Source organism: Passer domesticus, chromosome 19, assembly GCF_036417665.1.
Source record: "Passer domesticus isolate bPasDom1 chromosome 19, bPasDom1.hap1, whole genome shotgun sequence".
NCBI classification, from domain to species: Eukaryota; Metazoa; Chordata; class Aves; order Passeriformes; family Passeridae; genus Passer; species Passer domesticus.
Window position 1 is genome coordinate 9,536,145 of NC_087492.1, and position 21,723 is coordinate 9,557,867.

Below are 21,723 nucleotides of genomic sequence, written 5' to 3' on the forward strand. Positions count from 1 at the left end.
GAGTTGTGTGCTTCCTGTGAAAGGAGTTCCCAAAACCAAGCCCTGCAGCTGGGACAGGCCAGCTCCTGCCAGCTGGTGTCCTGTGCACAGGGACCTGCCACGGCCCTGGCCAGCACACCTGGCCGTGGGGACAGAGCCAGCAGATCCGGCCGGGTGGATGGGCTTGGGGCTCCTGCAGCTGGTGGACAGGGGCTGGCAGGGACATGTCCCTGCAGGCAGCACTGCCAGTCCCCTCCCTGGCACAGCAGGGTGGTGCCCAGGGTGCCACAGGGCTGGGCACTGAGGATCCTCTGCCCCATCCCACAGGAGGCAGTTGGTCAATGGCAGGGTCCCCCGTGTGCCGCAGAGCTCTGGGGACCATCAGAGCCGCAGCTCCACCATGCAGAACATCAAGGCTTCTCCATATACCAGTGCAGAGCTGCAGCGTCTCCTGGTACTCCACAACAAGGTAGGCATGATGAAGGTGGGGACACAGAATGGCGACTGAGGCTTGATGGCATTGCTGACTATCCAGCGGCAATCTGTGCCTTCAGTTCCCAGGGAGACCTGGGTTGGGAGGTTCATTGGGGGATGCTGGATTGGGCCCTGCATTGCAGCCAGCTGCCCTCTCCTCCTCAGCCCAGTGTGACCCTGCTGCAGCCCAGTGACGGACACATCCCGAGGAGCCGTAATGACCAGCATCGTATGGCAATCAGGACAGAGGACGCATCAGGTATGGCCCCGTTAGGGCATGGGGGATAATGAACAGGGGGCTGATTATCTGCTGGGTACGGGCCGTAGAATGAATAAGGCTCTGTGTGCAGATCTGGCTAATGTGGCATGGGTATTTTGCGTCTGGGGTAAGAAGGAAGGGGCAGAATGGATTGGGAGGATTGGTACATGGGGTAACTGAGCTTGGAGCTGGAGTGAGGTGGGAAAATGGCCATGGCCAGTGTGGGACAAGTGCTTGAGTTCTGGTGGGTGGGGCCAGCACCTGTGGCAGCTCACCCTCACTTCACCCCCAGGCCCTGCCGCCTCACGAGAGCACCAGCCACGAACAGCTCCCCGACAGGTCTCACGGGCCCCAGGGCTCGACCAGCCTCTCCAGTCCTGCCGGACATCAACAGCCCCCAGCCACATGGACAGGACTCATCACCCAGTCCTCGACCTGGGACATCTTGTCCGAAGCGAGAAACGCCTGTAACAACCGTCATCAGAAAGATGACATTTTAGTTGTATTAAGTTAGTATATAATTAGTTAAGTAGCGTTAAGTTATCTTGTTAATAAAAACCTTTAAAATTACAGGCTGGGTGTTGCCAGGATTTTTAGTGAAAAAGCCTCTGCTAGGATTTTCCCTGTCCTGAGGAGCTGAGGGCCTCAGGAAAGAAATGTAAACAATAACTATCTGCTGCTGTGGAGTGCCACAGGTGAATCTTCCATTGGTTCATGTGGATTGTTTTCAATCAGTGACCAATCACAGCCACCTGTGCCAAGGCTGTGAGCAGTCACAGGATTTTTGTTATTCATTCCTATTCTATTCTTGTCTTTGTAGCCTTCTGATCTTCTCTCTGTTCTTTTTAGTATAGTTGTAATGTAGCATTTTAGTATAATATATATCATAATAAATCAGCCTTCTGATCAACATGGAGTAAAGCCTCATGTCCTCGCACCAGGGGTCCAAGTCAAAGCAACAATTGGTGACCCCTGGACGTGTGAAACTGATGGTCACCCTAAGAGTGACCATGGAATCTAGCCTGGAGCTGAAGAAACGAGACCCTGAAGATGGGCAGAGTTCACAGCCAAGGCAAACAGGAGAACCTGTTGGACTTTCCTGGACATTGTGTCCAGAGACCGCAGAGCAGCAGAGCTGCACAGCTGGATCCACAAGGACACTGTCTAGAGGTACTGTTATGTTTTCCCTTTCTGAAGATCCTGCCATTCGCAAAAGGTGGGAGGAAAGTTGGGAAAAGGTACCCTCGGAAGCTCAGGTTCCGTTTACTGCGTCAGAGGAGAAAGTTATTAAATTCTGGTGCAGATGGGGACACAGGAACAGAATTCCTTATCGTCAGTGGGAGAGAGATTGTTATGAGTTTTTCAAATGGGCAAAATTTCATAGATTTTTTACAAATGTCGTCTACTCCCTTGATTTCGATTTATGGGAGCTCATGGACGCTGCTTTTCATTGGGCACTAGGCCAGGGTGTTGTCTACCCAGAGGTGTTTGTAGTGCACATATACATTTATTTTTTTAATTTGAAAACATTGCACAATGCGAGGGACATCCTGGCTCAGGCGCGCAGTCGCTTGCTGTCCCCGCCAGGTTCAGCACGAAAGAAGCCTCTCAAAGAAGACGAACCGCGGGTTTGCTGCCCCCCCGCACAGCCCACAGCTGAGCAAAAGTTTTTCTCCGCTCCCTCGGAGCAGACAGATCTGCCTTCCCCCCCCTCTTCTTCTCTTGGGGGGGATGGGGAGCCGGCCCCGCCGCTTTCCGGGCCGGCCCCGCCCGCTCCACCGCGGAACTCTCCGCTTCCCCCACCCCGGGAGGCGCCGGACCCCGCGGCTCCGCCTCAGCCGGCTCCGCCCGCGGCCCCGCAGCCGCCCGGGCCAGCTCCGCCGGCTCTGATGACTGCGCCTGCGCCGCAGCACCCGGAACCGCCTCCCGCCGATCCGCCCATGCAGCCAGGCAACGCGATCAACAACAGTGATTCCCCGGCTGTGCTGCTGTCCCCGGAAGCTGCAGGAGCTGCCTCCGTGTCTTCTTCTTTTTCTGCATCCCAGCCGGCAACTGAATTCGCAACGGTGCAGGCGGTGCCTGCGCGGGCCGACCCCGCTCCGAGCCCGCCGCCCCCGCCTGTCCCGCCGCTCCCTGCCGATCCAATTGCAGTGCAAGAGCTTGCCGAGAATGGTGCTGAGCCCACGGATTCGACGCAAGAGTCGACACCAGCGCCCGTGCTGCCCGCACCACCCACCCCAGTTGTCCCGCTGGTTTCCGGAGCTCCATCGTTCGCATCAGACCCTGCGAAGAGCCTGTCCTTCCGTGGAGGAGGCATGGCCCTCCAGCTAACTGCAGGAGCAGTTCGGCTGGCTGTGTTCAAAATCAGTGTGGTTTCTGGGTCATTTCGTGTGTGGTCGGGGGCTTCTCCCTGGGGGTTGGGGTGCCTGCCTTCCCCCGAGCGCCCCAGCGGCGTGGGGGAGTTGGCTCCTGTGGCATCTGCCTCTGGTCCCCAGCCCAGAGGGGATGGGGGTGGTGCCGAGGGGCAGAAAGCAGGAGAAGTGGCAGTTGCCTTGCAGGAACAAGAGGCACAGATCAAAGCAAGCATTGCTCGCTTGCTCTGGGGACAAGAAACCCTCAGATCTGGGATGACAATTCCTGAGAATGCTTCTCTTCCCGAGCTGCCGGTGTGCACCGGTGCTGCTGGGGGGAGGAAGCATTGGGTCATTTCTGCTCTCAAGACGCTGGCAGCATGGTCCTGCCAGGTTCTGAGCACACAGAGCCCGCCTCACAGGCTGGTTCTGGGCCGTTTGGCTCATTTCCCTGGGCCGGGGCCACTGCCCCGTCCAGTGCTGGGTTTGGGGACTTTGCTTTCCCCACAGGGACCTCGGCCACCATTCTGTGAGCCAGGTCTGGGTTCTCTGGTCCGTCCACCAGGACCAGGGCCACCCAAGGGTCCTAGAGACCCTCTGCTGCTGCTACTCTTCTTCTTTCAAAAAAAAAAAAAAAAAAAAAAATTATAAAGAAAAGTGGAAAGAGCTAGCAGCTCAAAAGCATTGAAAAGCCAAAAGTTAGCCTCAGCCCAAGTGGTTCAATGAAGGGCTGTGGCCAGGGCATTCCAGAATTTTCTCTGAATTGTTTCATGACTGACAATGAATTGTTTGCTAATTCTTGTTTTCTTTAGCAGTTCTTTGTTTCAGAATTCTGCAAGCCTGTTTCAGGACCAAAGGGGACTTCCAGAGATGTCAAAGAGGAACATCTTCAGTCCATGGATTCTGTCCTGAAACTCAGCTGTTTGGACTTGAAACAATGAACTTTCTCTGCATGTGTTTTTTGCATTTTCTTATATTTTAAGATTGTTATAGTGATATGATAGAATTTAATGTTTGATAGGTGAAGAATTTCCCTGAATGTTCTACAGGTGAAGAATTTCCCTGACCATTCCACATCAGCAGATGATTGAGATTTTGATTGGCAACAGATGAACCTCAGGAGGTGTTGTTCTCTCTTCTGCAAGGGCCCAGTAGAAGAGATTGCAAACATTTCTTTTTCTATTTAATTTCATAATTTAAAAGGGTGAGATGTTGCCAGGATTTTTAGTGAAAAAGCCTCTGCTAGGATTTTTCCTGTCCTGAGGAGCTGAGGGCCTCAGGAAAGAAATGTAAACAATAACTATCTGCTGCTGTGGAGTGCCACAGGTGAATCTTCCATTGGTTCATGTGGATTGTTTTCAATCAGTGACCAATCACAGCCACCTGTGCCAAGGCTGTGAGCAGTCACAGGATTTTTGTTATTCATTCCTATTCTATTCTTGTCTTTGTAGCCTTCTGATCTCTTTCTCTCTGTTCTTTTTAGTATAGTTGTAATGTAGCATTTTAGTATAATATATATCATAATAAATCAGCCTTCTGATCAACATGGAGTCAAGCCTCGTGTCCTCACACCAGGGGTCCAAGTCAAAGCAACAGCTGGGCCTTGTCTCACCAGCCTCTCTCTTCCCCGCTCTCCCTGGTGCTCCTTCAGCTCCTTACCCCTGCTGTGGCTCTGCCTCCGGGCCAGCCCTGCTGCTGCTGCTGGTCAGGGCAGAGAGTCTCCATGGGTGAAGCCCAACAGCAGTTAGAATGCAAAGTAATGAACAGAATGATGGCATTGAGAATGGATGACCATTGATTCCTTTGTTTGCAAAAAACAGATAACTAAGTCAAAATTTTTTCTGTGTGTGTGGCTCGAACTATCCGCTCCACTCGTCCTGAGGAGAATAAAGTAACGCCCAACTTGCCAAAACTAAAAGGATAGTGTTTGAGGATTTCATTTATCCTGGTTTTGGTGACAGTTGCTAATGACCCAGGTGGAACTTTCCTCCTTCTTTTGCTCCATGGATTGATGGGATCGAGAGGACTCCGGTGCACTCCAAAGATTTTTCCGGGAGATCCTCTGATGCCCTAATCCAGTGGGTTCAAGGCAAAGAGCACTGGGATTTTAGGAAGGTCGTTCAGACACACTGTTAACTCCAGGTGGAGGAATTGTGGTAATGGCAAAAGTGGGGGAAGAGGCTGAGAGAGGGCATGCTCAGAATATTCAGCAGGGAATGCTGGACAAGTATTTCCCGCCTGCACATCCCTGGTGGGAGGAGGGAGAAAACACTGTCACCGTGTTGGTGTGCACCAATGGAATTCCAGGGAAATCAAGACACTGGAACCAGTAAGGATTCAGTTGGAGCCTGATGGAAGACTGGTCAGGCAGAACAATTATTCTTTGAAGTTAGAAGGTAGAAGAGGGTTAGAAGAATGAATTGCTAAATTTTGGAAGATGGGTCACTAAGGGAATGTGAGTCACAATATAGGACTCCTCTCCTGCCAGTAAAGGAAGCACACACTAAGGAACACAGGCCAGTACAAGATGTCAGAGCTGTCAAGGAAATAGTGTGAGACTGGTGTGAGACCCAGTGGCAGCAAGTCCTTATACACTCTTCACCTCAGTTAAGGAAACTGATGAGTCCACTGTTGTGGATGTTAAGGATGATTCTTTCTGCATTGCCCTTGAAACTGAAAGTCAACTCGAATGGAAAGTTCCTTGATGGGCCATGAAAACCAATTGAGGTGCACTGTTCTTCATCCAGGGTTCAAAAATCACGCCACATTATTTGAGAAATGTCTCAATTTGAGACAAGTTAGGAGGAAACATCTCCTCTAAAGAAAACAGGTTTCAGCACGCCCTCCCTCCCACAGCAAGGAATTTTTTTGGAGGAAATTGAACAAAGCTGTTTATTTAACACACAGTGTGCGGGCAGGCATGGGAAAAAAATGAATAACGTTAGATATTCAAGCCTTCTCATTGTGGGGTAGGCTGGTGGATTCAGAGCTCTTTCTGTAGGCGTGGCTCGGCTCCTCCCGAGTCCAGAGCCGAGATGTGCATCCCAGGGCCTCCCCTGCGGGCCAAGGCACAGGGCTGCCGGCGATGTTCTACTGCTTCAGACCAGGGAAAAGCAAAAACCGTTCCAGGAGAAGAAGCCACAGTCCTGGAAAAACTTCTGCCATTGTCAAAGAAATGAGAAGCCAGCTGAAAGCCAAGATGTACTCCCTCTGTGCTGCACAACACATCTGAGGGAGCCTGGGGCAGGGTGTTGGAAAACCACACCAAAAGAATTCCACTGGCTTTGCACCCCTCTCTCAGACCCAGCTTAAAGTTACAGGACCCATGTCTGGGCATAAAGCAGACAATAGGAGACACAGTATCATGCTGTCACCCTGTCATGGTTTGACTCTGCCACAGTGCCAGTGCCTCCATGAATATACACTTTCTCTGGTGGCTTCTGTGTGATGTGATCAGGAACAGAGCAAAGTAGGCTCCAACTCAGGAATAAAGGAAACAAAATTTATTAATTACATCATCTAAAAAGGAACAAACACAAAACTAAGAATGAAAACCCTCCAAATACATTCCTCCTCCTCCCCTCCATTTTCTCCACAGAATGAAATAACACCATAGATTTCCAGGCCATCACCATCTCTCACATAATCAGTCCATCATCACCCCTCAAATAATCAACCTTCAAATCCATCAGGGAGAGAGGAGTCCCCCCTTGCACCATAGACTTCCCCCAGAAACACAATTAAACCTCTTGTGTTTCCGTGTCACTCGTGGCACCACCCAGAGAACATCGGCCCTCGTGACTTCTTCCCTCCATGTCCAGTGCTCTCACCACTGCACATGGGCCAGGACTGCTTTTAGGGCTCCCCGTTTAAGGATGCTCCACTCAGTTCCAAAAGCAGCAGTCTCTCAAATTCAGGACACCAGCCCCCCCCAAATTTAAACCCCTGGGGCCGAGGGGCCTCATGAACAGAGATCTTCCCCTCCTGGAGACAGAGGGCATCCCACACCCTCCTCAGCCGTCTCTGTTCACGCCACTGCTTCACTCTTGACTCCAAGGCATTGCCTCCCCCTAAATACAGTCTCTGAGTCACAGGAAGAACATGGGTCTGTCCATGGCCATACAAGAAAGAGTCCAGCTCAAGGCCAATCCATCATCTCTGCCCACCTAGGATTCTTCTCACCTCTTCTGACATCTCTCACATGCACCAACTTTCCTCACACTTGCCCATTTCTTCATACTTCACCTTTCTCTCCTCATTCTCATCCAGGAGGATCAGTATTTGTAAGGTTTCCATTATTTTACAAAGGGGTTAAAATCTGGGCCTCTGCCTGCCCAGAACTCCCACAGCTGCCAGGCACCTTCTCTCGCCGCATCCCCCAACTTCTGGCCGGCCGTGCTGCCAGTCCATGATACTGAATTCCAAGGCAGCACAGGCACTGGCTCTCTCTCTCTCTCTGTCTCCCGGGGGGTAGGAGCGGGGCCCGATGCTTCTCAGGCTCCTCCACCCTTCCATCTTGCAAGGCCTTCACTCCCCTCCTCTGCCCGAGGCTCCGGCCTACCTCACCCGGCCGCATGGCTTCCCTCCCCCAGCCAGCCCCGGCTGGGCAGGGGAGCTCTGAGCTCCTTTACAGACTGAAACTAAGAGAGAGTTCTCCTGGCAGTTCTTGCTTTTAACCCCCTGTGTTCTCAGAGGCGGTCCATACATTCAGTGGCCAAACCAGGTGCCAATATTCAAATCCAAGCACTGACTGGTTTGACCACAACCTCCCAAAAAACTCACTTCCGTCTTAACCCACGACACACCCCAAGACAAAAACCAATTGACAAAAGAATTGGAGGTACGGTGTTGCGCTTTGAATTTATCTTATTGATTCCTTTTTAAGTGCGTCGTTCTGTCCTCGTGCCCTCATGTTCTCCCTGAGATGGTTTACTCCTGGGTTTTACCCTCCCTCAAAGCTGCCCCTCATGTCATTCTCCACCCCTTGTTCCAGCTCTTTCCCTGCCTGTCAAGGCAACTGAGCCCCTTATTCCTGAACCTTCTCTGCCCCTTAACTCTCGGGCCAATCCCTGTTCGCAACAACCCTTTGGAATCCCCCTACTCCTGGAAGCCCCATTGGCGCATGTGAGCCATCCTCTGCACCCTCCTACCCCAACTGGCCCCAGATGCTTGATGTAATCCCCTCACTCCTCCCCTGAGGATTCCCTATTGGTTTGCTGTTTGTATCCACCCCCTGATTTGTATCTGTACAAAGCTCCTTGCACAGGAGTGCCTGGGGCTCTTTGTGTGAGCTCCTTTCACCTGGAATAAGCTGTTCCTTGTGGAACATCTAGACAGACAGCTTTCTCCTCTGCCTGGTTCCTGATGTGGCTTCTACCTGGCATCTTAGAGCAAGTGGCTGTAAAGGTTCTGTCTCTGGTAAATCCCCATACCCAGGCAGTTCCCTATTGCTGGTGGGGTGCTGGAGTTCTAAGAGCTGGCCAGGGCTCTGGCAGTCACTTCAGAATGGGAAAAGGAGAATGAAGATACCCCTTTGCTGCAGTATGCAGGTGATACTTTAATTGCTAATGGAACTCAAGCTGGATGCATTGAAATGACTCTTAAGTTTCCTGAACATTCTGAGACAAGCCAGTTACAGGGTATCCAAGAAGAAGGCCCAAAGTGTCAAAGAAGTGCCCTAATGCCAAACCTACCTGAGGCTCATTTCCCAGGGACAGCAAAGCCTTGCCACCAAAAGGGTGGAGGGGATTTGTGAAACTCCAGAGCCAAGGTCTGTTTGCAAGTTAGGAATATTTCTAGGAATGGGTGGTTGGTGTGGGCTCAGGATTTTTAATTCTGGCCTATGGGTAAGACCTTTATATGAGACCCTGAGAATGGCCCAAGGAGGTGCTACACCAAGGAGGTGCTACAGTGGACCCCAGAATGCCAGAGGCTTTCAGAGACCCCAAGAGAGCTCTGATGTCAGCCCTGCACAGGCATTACCTGACTTGAGCAAGCCTCTTGAGCAGATTGTTCATGAGCACTGACGTGTTGCACTACGGGTGTTAGCTCAGAGGTTATGCACATGGAAAAGGGCCATAAGATATTTTTCCAAACAAGTGGACAGTGTAAGTTAAGGGATGTCCCTTAACTGCCTTTGACTTGGAGCAGGAGCTGCGCTTTAATCCAAGAAGCCCCGAATGGACCATGGGCCAGATAATGACTGCTCATGTTCCCCCCTTGGTCCTCTCTGTTCTAGAACACAAAAAAGGCCACTGGTGATCCCCAAGTCGAATGCTGAAGTATCAAGTTGTCTTGTTGGAGCAGGATGATGGGGAACTGCAAACAACTCCTTTGCCTTGCACCCAGCCACGTTCCTGGAATCTGTACCAGAAAGTCAAGAAGCCTCACAACATGCCTGTGTTCCAACGACTGAGCAGCTTCACTCCAGCAGAGGAGATCCTCTGGTAGAAGATCCGGCCTGGGAATTGTCCACAGGTGGGAGCAGCTTTGTGAGCAAAGGAAAGCAGAAGTTTGGCTGTGCAGTAGGGCCCAATCCAAGCCGTCCCATTACCTCTTACCACCTCTGCACACAGGGCTGAGCTGCTCAGCCTATGGCAGCCTGGAATTGTCTCAGGGGAAGAATGGGAACACATGGGCTAATGCTAACCGTGCCTTTGGAGCAGTACCTGCCCACGGAGCTCTCTGGAACAAAGGAGGGCTCCTTTCAGCACAAGGATCCTCTGTCAAAGGTGGAGACATTACCAGACAATTACTAGAATGTGTTCAGGTACCAGTCCATGTGGCTCTCATGCATTGTAAAGCTCATCCATTAGGAAATACATCAGTTAGTGTAGGAAACCGACTGGCAGATAAAGCTGCTAAAGGGCTGGCAGAGAAAAGCATCCCAATAGTTGCTGCAGCAAAATGTATGACCTTTCAGAGGTAACCCCAGAATAACAAGCCCAAGATAAAATGCTGGCAAAATTGAATGGCCCTGGATCTAAAATAGTATAGGTTTTGCCAAAAAGTTTTACTAAGTATTTTAATAGGAATTATTGCATTTTAGTGTCTTAAGTCTTTCTAAATATCCAATGATTTAAGTGGAAGTAATCCTAAAAGAAATAAGGTCACTTATAAAGGGGGGATGTGTTGGAAATGATATAACTTTCTAATCTGAGATTCCTATTATTTGTTTTCATTAAGTCTGTTAATAATGGCTTCACTTAATCATTAGCAGTGCAGTTTTCCACTGGAGCATGTAGCAAGACTTTATACAAACTGCTATTAATGGAACACCATTTGGGAAAATCACTGAACTTTTAAGTTTTGCTAGATAACCTTGACATGATTCAGTGAACAAAGATTGGGGTAGAGAAATGGGGCTGAGAACTGGACACCAGGAATGCAGAATTTGTAGAGTGTGAGGACAAGGTGTGGAAACCAGAGGTAAAGAAGAAATGAACAAGGAGAATTCTGCTCTTAGTGTCGTGAAAACAATATCTGGAAAAACACGACACATAATAAAAAGACTGAAAAGTGGACCAATTAACATTGTTATCACAACCAGAAAGAAATAAATGCTTTAATTTTCATATTAGGGATTTTTTTCATATTAGGGATTAGGCATTCTTTACTGCAAAGCCAGATGTATGGGGGATGGCTGCACAGAGAGTACATGCTGTGTACAGGAAAAGCCCCTGTTGAAATACTGTATTTGTCATCATATTCATAACTATTCTCAGAAGAAACATACATATGGCAATAATTTCCCCCAAGACATGAATATACATTCCCTCCCCTCAGCACATGCACTCTTCTGCCCTGGGAGTCTCCATGGCAGTCTCGGGTGGTCGGTGAACCCACAGTCATACCTGACCACGTGGTGAAATGGTGCTTCTTTGCAAATGAGGAGAAAAGTTGGTAAAGCTGGCCAGTTATTTAATTAGTGAAAGCTTAGATCGATGGGCTGTAGATTGACTCCCCTCTTGGTAAAAGTTTATCCTGCTTTTGATGATGTGGTTCCATGGACTTGGCAAAATGAGCATAGTGTGGAGCCCGCCAGGAGCAAGCAATTGTTCATCTGGCAGCAGCATGAGAACTGAGAAATCAATAACAAATGGATGATAGGAGATTAATGAATGAATGAAGAGAAATATGTAATTTATAAGCAGTGAGCTTTAATTTATTTGCTGAAAATACATAGTGAAAAGTTTAGAGAGTGGGTGTGCATTCTGAGTGGAGCTACTCCCATGTACCCCAGTGCTGGGAATATAGTAATGCCTGATAACTAATAGTAAAAATAGTGTAGGACACTTTGATTTATCCCAATGTTTTCAGAGGCCATGGGAAAAGGCTCTGCGTGTCTTTCAGAAGGTTTTTTATTAACGTAATAGAATGAAAATGTTATTTCTCAGACAACAATTGTCCAAGAGTTTTCTCTCTGCTGAGACGATGTCCCTGGTGGAGCACTGGGTTCCCAGTCCTGTCCAGCTACTTGAGGGCTGTCGAAGTCTCCCGGGGCTGGAGTGGCTGGAGGAGCCCTGGTGCCCTGGAGACGTGTCGGGGGGCCGTGCCTGGCCGGTGATGCCGAGAGGTGGCAGGGCCTGGGGGAGAGGCAAGGCTGAGCCCCCAGGCCCCGGGGCTGCCCCGTCTGGGTCAGCTCAGCCAGCTCAGAACGGGGCAGCAGGAGGGTCACCTGCTTGGCCAGAGACCCGCAGGGAGCAGGTGCAGACCCAGCAGACAGCCAGTCTCTTGTCCCCCTGCTCCCCGTGCCCTGACAGGGCCACACCTGGCTCATCCAGTGTCCTGGTCACCACAGGAAGCTGGTCATTGCGGCCCCTCGGCACGTGTCCACCCCTGCCCAGCAGCTGGGTCACTCTGGGCTGGGAAGGAGAGAGCAGCTGGCTGAGAGGCAGGGTCCAGTCCAGCATTCCCTAGCAACCCTCCCAAAGCAGCTGTGCCCGAGGAAACTGAAGGCACAAATTCACCCAGGATCCTCAGCATCGCCCGGCCCGCCCCCAGTACACGTGCCATGTCCCCCCCTTCATCATCCCTACCTTGTTGGGGTGGGTCACGAGTCCCTGCAGAAATGCACTGGTACGGGGAGAATGCTGAACAGGTGGCAGTTTGAAACTGCTGCTCTGATGGTCGCCAGAGCTCTGTGGCACATGGGAGCCACCGCCACGGACCACTGGCCTCCTGTGGGATGGGGCAGAGGATCCTCAGTGCCCAGCCCTGTGGCACTCTGGGCACCACCCTGCTGTGCCAGGGAGGGGACGGGCAGTGCTGCCTGCAGGGACATGTCCCTGCCAGCCCCTGTCCACCAGCTGCAGGAGCCGCAAGCAGGGAGCAATAGCCTGTCCCACACAAATGCAGAGCCCTCCTTGCTGTGGCAGGGCTACGCTGCACCCCAGGAGCCAGGGATGTGTCCTCAGGGCCCTTACCTTTGGCTGTGCTGTGGCTCCTTGCCAGGGCGCAGTGGCTGCAAATATGGGAGTATCTTGGGGTACCTGGGGAGGGCAGGAGTCACAGGGGTGTGACAGGGGACAAACAACCTGTTCCTGTTGGAGACGGCACCCGCAAACCCATGGGATTGTACCCCATGGCATCCCGCTGCCTGTAGCCCTTGGGATGAGTGCCCACAGCCCCTGCTGATGGGCAGGGCTGCAGAGGGGGCTCCCCACATCGGCCCCTCCCCAGCAGACTCTGGCACCCCTGTGCCCAGCAGGGTCACTGCTGGCACCCATCTCCCCCATGCCAGCCCCGCTGCCCCCATGCCCTGGTGCTACTCACTGGCCAGGAACCTGCACGGTGAGCATGCGGTCACAGGACAGGCACGTGAAAGGCACTGGCAGCTGCCTGAGGAGGGTGAGGGAAGAGGGCTGGCTGAGCTCCTGGGGCCACAGCCCTGCAGCACACAGGCAGCAGCTGGCGGGCAGCAGCCAGGCGCTGGGCAGCTCACGGCACAGGGTCACGGCGTTTGCAGGCTGAACCGTGGGTCTTGAGCCTCTTTCTCCTCATCCCCAAGGTGCTGGCTGAGGCCAGGGGAAGGCCACAGGCACCCATGTCACCATCCCAAGCAGCCCCTGCAGCGCTTGCAGCCCCTCTCGGGCACCAAAGTCCCCTGTGTGCGTGGCAGGAGGGCAGGGCATGATCCAGCTCTGGGACACGGCGTGTCACAGCCCTGCCTGGGAGGAGCAGTTGCCCTCTCCCAGCCTGGCTTCTGGGAGCCTTTGCACCCACAGACCTATTTTGCTTTGGGAAGGCTCTGTCCTGCAGGTGCCCTCTCCTTGTTCTTCCTTGCCTGTGTGCAACCTGCTGCTGGTGGAAGGAGAAGGTGCAGCTGCTTCATCAGCTTCCCTGAGGTTCATTTAGCAGTGGAATTGGTGCCGTGGCAGGGGACCCGAGGGGCAGTGTGTGGGAGAGCTGGAGGGAATGGGACCATCGCTGTCCCCAAAAAGCCATCAGTGTCTCCATCACACTCACTTCTTAATCCCAGCACCACTGTCACCCTGCTTCATCTCATTCCTGAGCTCCTCAATACTTCTCTTCCAGGTCTCCTCCATCTGATTACGGAAAGTCTTCAACTCCAGGCGATCCAGCTGTGAACAGGTGCACAGCCTCAGCCAGCTGCCCCAGGAGGTGACATGGAGCTCTCCAGGGAAAAGCCTGGAGGGGGATCCTCGGAGGGATGCTGTCTCAGGCTGCCAAGTCCCAAAGGTGCCAGTTCCTCAAGGTGGGGACCAGGTACCCCTCACCTTCTCTTCCATTGCATCACTGAGCTGCTGCTGCGTATTGTTCCAGTGCTGCTCCTGGCCTGAAATCTGGCTCTGCAACTCCTGCATCCTCTCATCCAGACGCTCCATAGTGACATCAAACTGGCTGCAATTGACTTTGCTGCCCAAGGCAGCTTTGTCCGCCTTCTAGCAGAGGGGAAGAGCAGGAGAGCAGTGGGGAAAGGGATGAGGAAGGACAGGCAGGGCCAGCGTGTGTGAGGGGAGAGGGAGGAGTGCTTCCCCCAGGCCAGCATGGCCCTTTCAGGCTGCTGTGGCCCCATTTGCCCCATCAGCCTGGTGAGCTTGGTCCCACCATCTGGAGGGTGAGGGACCCCCTGAGCTCAGGAAATTCTCCCTCCCCACACCAGTTCTGCCCCCCAGCCCCCAAGGGCAAGGGGCATTTGTCACCCTGCCCGGGAGCCCCTGGGCTGGTACAGAGGCCCCTCTAGACTGTACCATGTGCATTGCTGCCAGCATGTCCTGCTGATCTGCCTTCTCCTTCTGCAGCTTCTCCAGAGACTGGAACAGCATCTTTCAGCACAGAAAGGAACTGATCGTACCGCAGTAAGGTTGGAGCTGCATCCTGGCCAGGGGAACACACCCCTCTCCCCCTGCCCAAAAACCTTGAGGAAATGCACTTGGGACCAGCACAGTGCTGAAAAGGTCAGCAGGGAGACATTCTTGTGATCCTGCCTGGAATCACAAGGAGAGCCTGGGAGATTTTTTGATACCACAGGATTTTCAGCCACCTACTTTGATTTCTTTCTGCTTTTGTTCAGAGTCCTTCTGGAGGGTCCCAGATATGAAGCTGAGCTTCTCATAGTCCCTTTGCATCTGTACAGCTGTTGCATCCTCGGGCTGCATCTGCTGTGTGTTCTGCTCCAAGGAGGAAAAACATTTGTTGCTGAACAAAGGGGGTCTGGCTGCTCCACAGGGGCAGACCCACATTACTCAAACAGTGGCCAAGACCTCTCAGTGTCAACAGGACATTTGCATCAAGGCTTTCATTTCTGTCCATGCCACTGACTGGTCCAGGCCAGTTTGGGCAGTTTGGGTCTACCCCAGGGGATGTCCTCAGTCCCCCATGCTGCCAGCTGCCTACCTGGCCCCAATTCCTCATCATCTTTTCAAGCTTGCCCACAGCCATCTGCCGGGACTCCAGGGATTCCACCTGCTCCTGGAGGTTCTCACAGCGCCGGAGGAGCTCCCCCAAATGCTCATTGATGTCAAAGGTGCAGTTGGAGCACTCTGCCTTTGCCTTCTCCTTCTCCTCCTGCACACTCTTCACTATCTCCCCTATCTCAGCCAGCTGCAGGAAAGGCAAAAGGAATCAGCTCAAGAGATGGGATGAATGGAACCACCAGTCCTGCATGCTGTGGGCTTCAGTGGCCCCAGCCAGTTGGGGAATGTGGCTGGGAACCCCGCCAGGAGTACTGCACCAAGCCAGGAGGGCTGGGAATGCTCCCCCAGGACCTCATCTGCTCGTTCACCTTGTTGGTTGTCTCAGTCACCAGCTGCTCCAGCATGGCCTTCCTCATCTCCTGCTGCTCTCCCATCTTCTGCAGCTCACGCTTTGTCTCCTCCAGCAAAGCCCTGGCCAGCGGGATGGGGGCAAGGGCAGGGTTACCCCTGCAGGGCTGCTGGGCACCTTGTGCCCACAAACCAGGATGCAGCCAGACCATCTGGGCTCCCTTGCAGCCCCCCAGGGTATGAAACCCACTCCTGTCCCCTTACTCGAGTTGCTGAGAGATCTCATTGCTGCTCTCTTCTTTCCACTTCGCTGCATCCTGCCTCAGCTTTTTAAGGTCTTCCTCCAGCTTCTTAATCTGGGAAAACCAGTGACAGTAGAGTCAGGGCACAGCCATCATGTTGTCCCAGCGTGGAGGTCATTCAGCTGCACAGAAAGCCCCAGGGCCCCCAACACAGTCCTGAGACCCTGACCCCAAAACATGCTCTTGGAGTCACATTGAGGTTTTTCATGGCAGCTCAAAGGTAACCTCACCCCACAGCTTACTGAGGCAGCCAACTCCTTAATCTTCTGTGCTGTGTGGTTCTGTGCTTCCTTTATCCTGTCAATCTCCTCAGTGATATTCTCAGAGAGGGATGTGACCTAGGAGGGAGAGGTTGTGTTAGCCATCCCCTGGGATGGTTCTGAGGGGACCTGCAGGGCATTAACCTCTAACATGGTATGCTCAGCATGGGGGAACAGCTCAGGGACCAGCGCAGCCAGCCTGGCAGGGCTCTGCAGGCAGCGCGGTCCGTGCGTCCAGCCAGCAGAGCAGAGGGTATGGGCTGCTGTCTCAGACCCAAAACTTGCTCCCAGCAGCAGCTCACCTCATCCCGTGCCTCCTGGATCTTCTTCATGTTTTCTGCCATGCCGGACTGTAGGAGAAAGTGGTATCAGATATGAGGAGTGGAGGCAAAACGACATTCACCACCTCAGTGGTCTGCACAGACCTGTGCCTCCTGGAACTTCTTCAGGTTCTCTGCTATGCGGGAATTTTCTGCCTTTATCCCACCAATCTCCTCGCGAAGAACCTGTGAAGCAGTTCAAGAATCAGGGATGTCAGAGGTGATGGCCAGGGCAGCAACACCCCAAAGAGCCCCACCCTGCCACGGGCAGCCCATGGCACAGCCAGGTGAGCAGGGAGAGTCCCAGTGCCACCTGCCCCAGCCGGGCTCAGTGCCAGAGCACTGAAGCCCATCCAGACAGCAAAGAGCCCCTGCCAGCGGCTCTGCCAGGGCAGTGAGGGCAGAGCCAAGCACGGCTGTGTGAGGAAGCAGAGAGGGGCTGTCTGCTGGGGGAGTGCCCAGGGGCGGGGAAGAGCCTCTACCTTGGACGTGTGTTTCTTATACTCTTTCATCTCCTTCTTAAATTCTTTCACTTCAGCAGCCACATCAGCAAGTGAGGGGCCACTCAGCTGGCCTGGCCACGGCTCCTGGCTGGTCAGGTACTGCACGTCCAGGTGCTCCAGCACAGCCTGCAGCAGTTTTCTCATGGCTGCAAAGTGAACAGATCCATTCTGGGGCATCTCGATGGCAAGATCCAGCATCTGGGAGAGGCTGAGTGTGTCCAGGGATGTTGCCATGACTGCACACACTCTGTCCCTGATTTGTCACAAGCCTTCCTGCCCAGTTGGGCCTGTCAGGGATGCTAAAACGTATAATGAAAGGAATGAGCAAAAGTGATGTTAAAAAGGTGGAGTAGCCAGCAGGCTCCTTCCTCATCCCTTGTCCGTCACAGACTGGAGCTTGCTCTGCTCATGCCCCTTTTCATCACAACTCCTGTTGCCAGGCAGCACACCTCATCCCTGGCAGCCACTGGGTCACAGACTCATGGAGTCATGGAATGGAATGGAATGGAATGGAATGGCTTGGGCTGGAAGGGACCTCAAAGGCAGAAACACCTTCCACTGGCCAGGTTGCTCCAAGTCCCATCCAGTCTGGCCCTGGACACTTTCAGGAATGGGGCAGACACAGTTCCTTTGGGCAACCTGTGCCAAGGCATCACCACACTCACAGGGAAGAATTTCTTCCCAAAACCCAGTCTAACCCTGCTGTCTCACAGTGTGAAACCGCTCCCCCTTGTCCTGTCATTCCAGGCCCCTGTGCCAAGTCCCTCTCCAGCCCATTTGAAGCCCTTTAGTGACTGAAAGGTGCCTGAAAGTCTCACAGGACAGGAGAGGCCTCACTATATTTCTTTTAATCAGTTTAAGACTTGAGTTAGAGCGAAGCCACTTCTCCATCTGCTGTGTCAGTGTCCTGCTCTGTGGCACCTCATGTTCTCAGTCTCTTCCTGCATTGTGGAGCAGGCACTAAGCCTGGCTTTGCTGTGCAGTGAACTGTCAGTGTGAGTCACCACGGGCAGGGCACTGACACAACCACAAAGCCCCAGATGAAGCCCAGGGTACCTCAATGTTTGTTTCCTCAGCAAGAGAGGGATCCCCAGGCAGCTCCTGGGCAGAGGCTGCAGGGGGGCCAGCAGCCCCACAGAGCTGAGTCCCTGGGAGAGAATCACCAACCTGCTGCTTTCCCCTGGGTTTCAGACACGGCCATTGCTGCTTTGGCACAGCAAACCCAGGGCCTGGTTTGGAGCATCCATTGGGATCAGCCTTTGCCAGGGAAGCAGTGGGGTGCTGTTCCTCATGCTGGGGGTGCAGGAGGAGCCCCGTGAGCCCCTGGCTGAGCTGTAGGGTTGTTGGGGCACAGACTCCTTTCTCCTCAGGAGTTCAGGGCAGAGAGTCTCCGTGGGTGAAGCCTTTGTACCATTTCCTCCAAGTCAGGTTTTGAAGCCTTTGTACCATTTCCTCCAAGTCAGGTTTTATGTCAGCTTGACAGTCCATAAAGAAGACAATGAAATCATTTCTCCTGCCAATGTCCCCAAGATTGTGTGGGAAGACAAGCCAAGTTCTTCCCTTGAACACCTGCCATCCACCCCCACCTGCCCCTTTCCAAAACACGCTCCGTTCACCCCTTCTCCTTCCTGCTTCAAAACTCTACAGCAGCAACCTTTGGGTGAGGGGATACAGAGCTGACTTATGAGCCAGCAGAGGAAATAAACCATTGAGGACTCTCAAATCGGCTTTCAAGCATTGGGAAACCTGACAACATGGAAAGGGAATATATTTCCTGCACGCTGACCTTGTCAGCCACCTTCTGCTGTTTCTTTGTCCGACATGTGAACATGGGAGACGCCTGCAAATCCTCTCTGGCACATCTTCTTAGCTTTAAGGTCTCTAATCACTATTGCCTTGGTTTGTTTTTTTCACCCTTCATGATTTTTTCTTGTCCCTAATTTCTTGAGCTGTTTATTGCATACAGTATGAGAAAGAAAACCAGTATCAAAGGCACTGTCTGCAGTAGTGACCAAGTGAAGTTAATCTCCAGGGACATGACAAGGCTTGTAATAAGCAGCACATCTAGGGAAAAGTAGAGCAAAGTAAGTTCATTTCAGTGCTGTGTTGTTTATTGCTCAAATATGTCTTGTAAGAGACATAGGAAGATGAAATAAGAGCAGTGAAGAACAACAAGAACAAGAAGTGAACAATGAATGATGAACATGAAATAAGAACAATGAATAAAGAACAATGAAATAGGAATAGGAAGTTAGAATAAAAAAGAAGAACCAATAATTTAGAACATTAATACAGAACATAAATTAAGAATGGAGAACATGAATTAAGCTGGCTTGTCTGCCTTCTTCACTTTTTTCTTTGGAGGCTCCATTCCAGCTGGAGACCTTGGCTGTGGATGTTGTCTTCTGTATGGGTGAAAGAAGGACAGGATGGAGTTAATTCAGAGAACCCACTCAGCCTGCCCAGCACAGAGGGCACTACAAATCCCTCCGTGTGACCAGCCAGGGCAGAGCTCTGCGCTCCAGAGGGCATTTCCACAGGGAGCAGTGGGTGAGTACAGGGCAGGGAGTGGGCGCTCCGTGCCAGCAACGGGGAGAGCAAAGGGGGAGCAGCTCGGCAAGAGGGAGAGGCTCCATGCTCTGGTTCTTGCACGCTGATGGGGAGCAGTGGCACCGGTGCCCTTCAGGGGCACTTGCCACCTCTGAGCACCAGCTGCTCATGCCCTGTCGTCTGGCTCAGCCCAGCCAGGCCCCTGCCCCAGGGACCAGGAGTGAAACTTGGCTCACGCAGTCGTTGGCTGCTTTGCCCTGCCCAAAACTACCCCGTGTTTGACTTGTCCACAGCAGATCCAGGGGGAAAGGGCAGGTTGTCCACCCCTCTGGCAAGCAGGGAGCAGGCTGATGCTGCCCAGCATGCTCGGTGCCCTCCTGCAGCTCACAGGCTGCTGTTAACTGCGGTGCTGGTGCCACGGGAGGGATGGTCACATTTCTTCTTTTCTTCTTGTCCCTTTCTACCAGCTCAGTGTCTTCTGCTCCTTGCTTTCCTGCTCATTTTGGCTTCACCAGGCCGTTTTGTGCACACACAAAGCCTAAACATCTTCAAGAAATCTCCCTCTAGTACTTCAGAGAGTGTTCTGAAGGAAAATGGTAGTAGGACCCCAGGACATCGGGTGTTATGTGCACATGTACAGTACCCAGCCAGCTCTGGGCAGGGCAGCAGCGTGCACTGTCCCTCGCCCTGGCCCTGCTCCAGGATGGACAATGGTGGAGGTCACCTGTCACCGAAATTCAGGAATAAAAATTAACAAAAATGCAGTATTCAGAATCAGGCATTTCTTTATTGCGAAGCCCAACTACAGCTGTGCATGCAGAGGGGAGAGCTCCACCAAAGTGCAGGCATGGTTCCAGATGGTGTAAGTATTTATTACCCACGGCATTTATTTATTTATTTCTTTATTACCCATAAGCATTTATGACACGTTCTACTTTAGGTGTCCACAGAGCCCCATCAATACCTTGGGCCGCCTTGATTTGTTACTGCGCTCTCAAGGTAACACTGACTGCCACATTAACTGCCATGAACTGCCATGAACTGCCATGAACTGGCCGAAGGTTTTATTGCTGCACGCCATGGTGAGAAGCATGCCTGCAGTGTCCTTTCTCCCGTCAGAGCACAGACATTCCTGGGTGCTGGGCTCCGTGCCAGCCCCGGCACACGGCGCTGCTCTGCGGCAATGGGGACACGGGGAAGCGCTGCCCGCCGTGTGTCCCCCGTGTGTCCCCCCATGTCCCCCTGTGCTCCCCCGCCTAGGGAGCTGCTCTTGCCCGGCACGGCCGGGCCCAGCCGCCGGGTCTCGCCGGCACTGGGCAGGATCCGGCGCAGGCTGCGGGACACGGCGGGGCTGCCCGGCTGGAAAGGAAAGCAGCTCCGGCTGCTGACAGGAGCTGTGGGCAAGGGGCTGCCGCAGTGCGGGAGGAAAGCCGCTGGGCCAGCCCCTGACGCTGCCCCTCAGAAAGGAGGAGGAGGAGGAGGAAGCTGCCACACGAGCTCGGGATGTGCCAGTGCAGAGATGAGGGGACGAGTGCGCACTTGGGGGCCGGGGCCAGCCCTCGGGCACGGCTCCAGGCGGCTCCTGAGTCGGCGTCAGGGCTGCCTGTAAGGATTTCAGGCGGCAGCCGAGAGCAGCAGCGCCAGCAGTGCCCGCCGGGCCCCATGGCCATCTGCCCGTGGCTTGCCAGCCCCTCAGGGCCGCGGGCTCTGCAGCGCTGCTCCTGCTGCCGCAGCGGGCTGGAGCCTCGGAGCTGCCCCGCAGCCGCCACGGGAGCAGCAGCAGCCTCAGGGCTGGCCCGGGCTTGACCTGCTCAGCCCGGAGGCAGAGCCACAGCAGGGGCAAGGAGCTGAAGGAGCCCCAGGGAGAGCGGGGAGGAGAGAGGCTGGTGAGACAAGGCCCGGCCTGGAATTTTAAGGGTTTTTATTAACTAAATAACTGAACACTAATTATTAACTAACTTAATAAAACTAAAAAGTCATCATTCTGATGACTGCTGTCTCCGGCGTTTCTTGCTTCTGACCAGATGTGCCAGGTCGAGCACTGGGTGCTGAGTCCTGTCCATCGGGCTGGGGGCTGTTGATGTCCGGTGTGGCTGGAGAGGCTGGTCGAGTCCTTTCCAGCTGGCTCCTGGAACAGGAACATGGAGGCTCTCGAGAACAGGTTGAGGCGTGAAAACGCCGCTGGGATTAAGAAGTGAGTGTGATGGAGACACTGATGGCTTTTTGGGGACAGCGATGATCCCATTCCCTCCAGCTCTCCCACACACTGCCCCTCGGGTCCCCTGCCACGGCACCAATTCCACTGCTAAATGAACCTCAGGGATGCAGATGAAGCAGCTGCACCTTCTGCTTCCACCAGCAGCAGGTTGCACACAGGCAAGGAAGAACAAGGAGAGGGCACCTGCAGGACAGAGCCCTCCCAAAGCAAAATGGGGCTGTGGGTGCAAAGGCTCCCAGAAGCCAGGCTGGGAGAGGGCAACTGCTCCTCCCAGGCAGGG

The 21,723-nt window shown here is 53.3% G+C and overlaps 3 protein-coding genes across 4 annotated transcripts in view; 1 reads left to right on the forward strand and 2 right to left on the reverse strand.

Moving 5' to 3' along the window:
* Positions 1–21,723, reverse strand: part of LOC135283848 (uncharacterized) — a 250,559-nt gene that overhangs the window by 154,667 nt on the left and 74,169 nt on the right. The gene's annotated exons all lie outside the window — the stretch shown is intronic.
* Positions 1–21,723, forward strand: part of LOC135283843 (glutamine-rich protein 2-like) — a 160,841-nt gene that overhangs the window by 40,434 nt on the left and 98,684 nt on the right. The gene's annotated exons all lie outside the window — the stretch shown is intronic.
* Positions 990–16,346, reverse strand: LOC135283887 (glutamine-rich protein 2-like). Its single transcript, XM_064395029.1, has 12 exons — positions 16,155–16,346; positions 15,835–15,930; positions 15,555–15,646; positions 15,311–15,413; positions 14,923–15,129; positions 14,574–14,696; positions 14,277–14,351; positions 13,803–13,967; positions 13,531–13,646; positions 12,489–12,554; positions 2,516–2,746; positions 990–1,089 (listed from the first exon to the last, which is right to left on the reverse strand). The coding sequence occupies exons 1-12, from the start codon at positions 16,194–16,196 to the stop codon at positions 990–992; spliced, it is 1,416 nt and encodes a 471-aa protein (XP_064251099.1). The 5' UTR covers positions 16,197–16,346.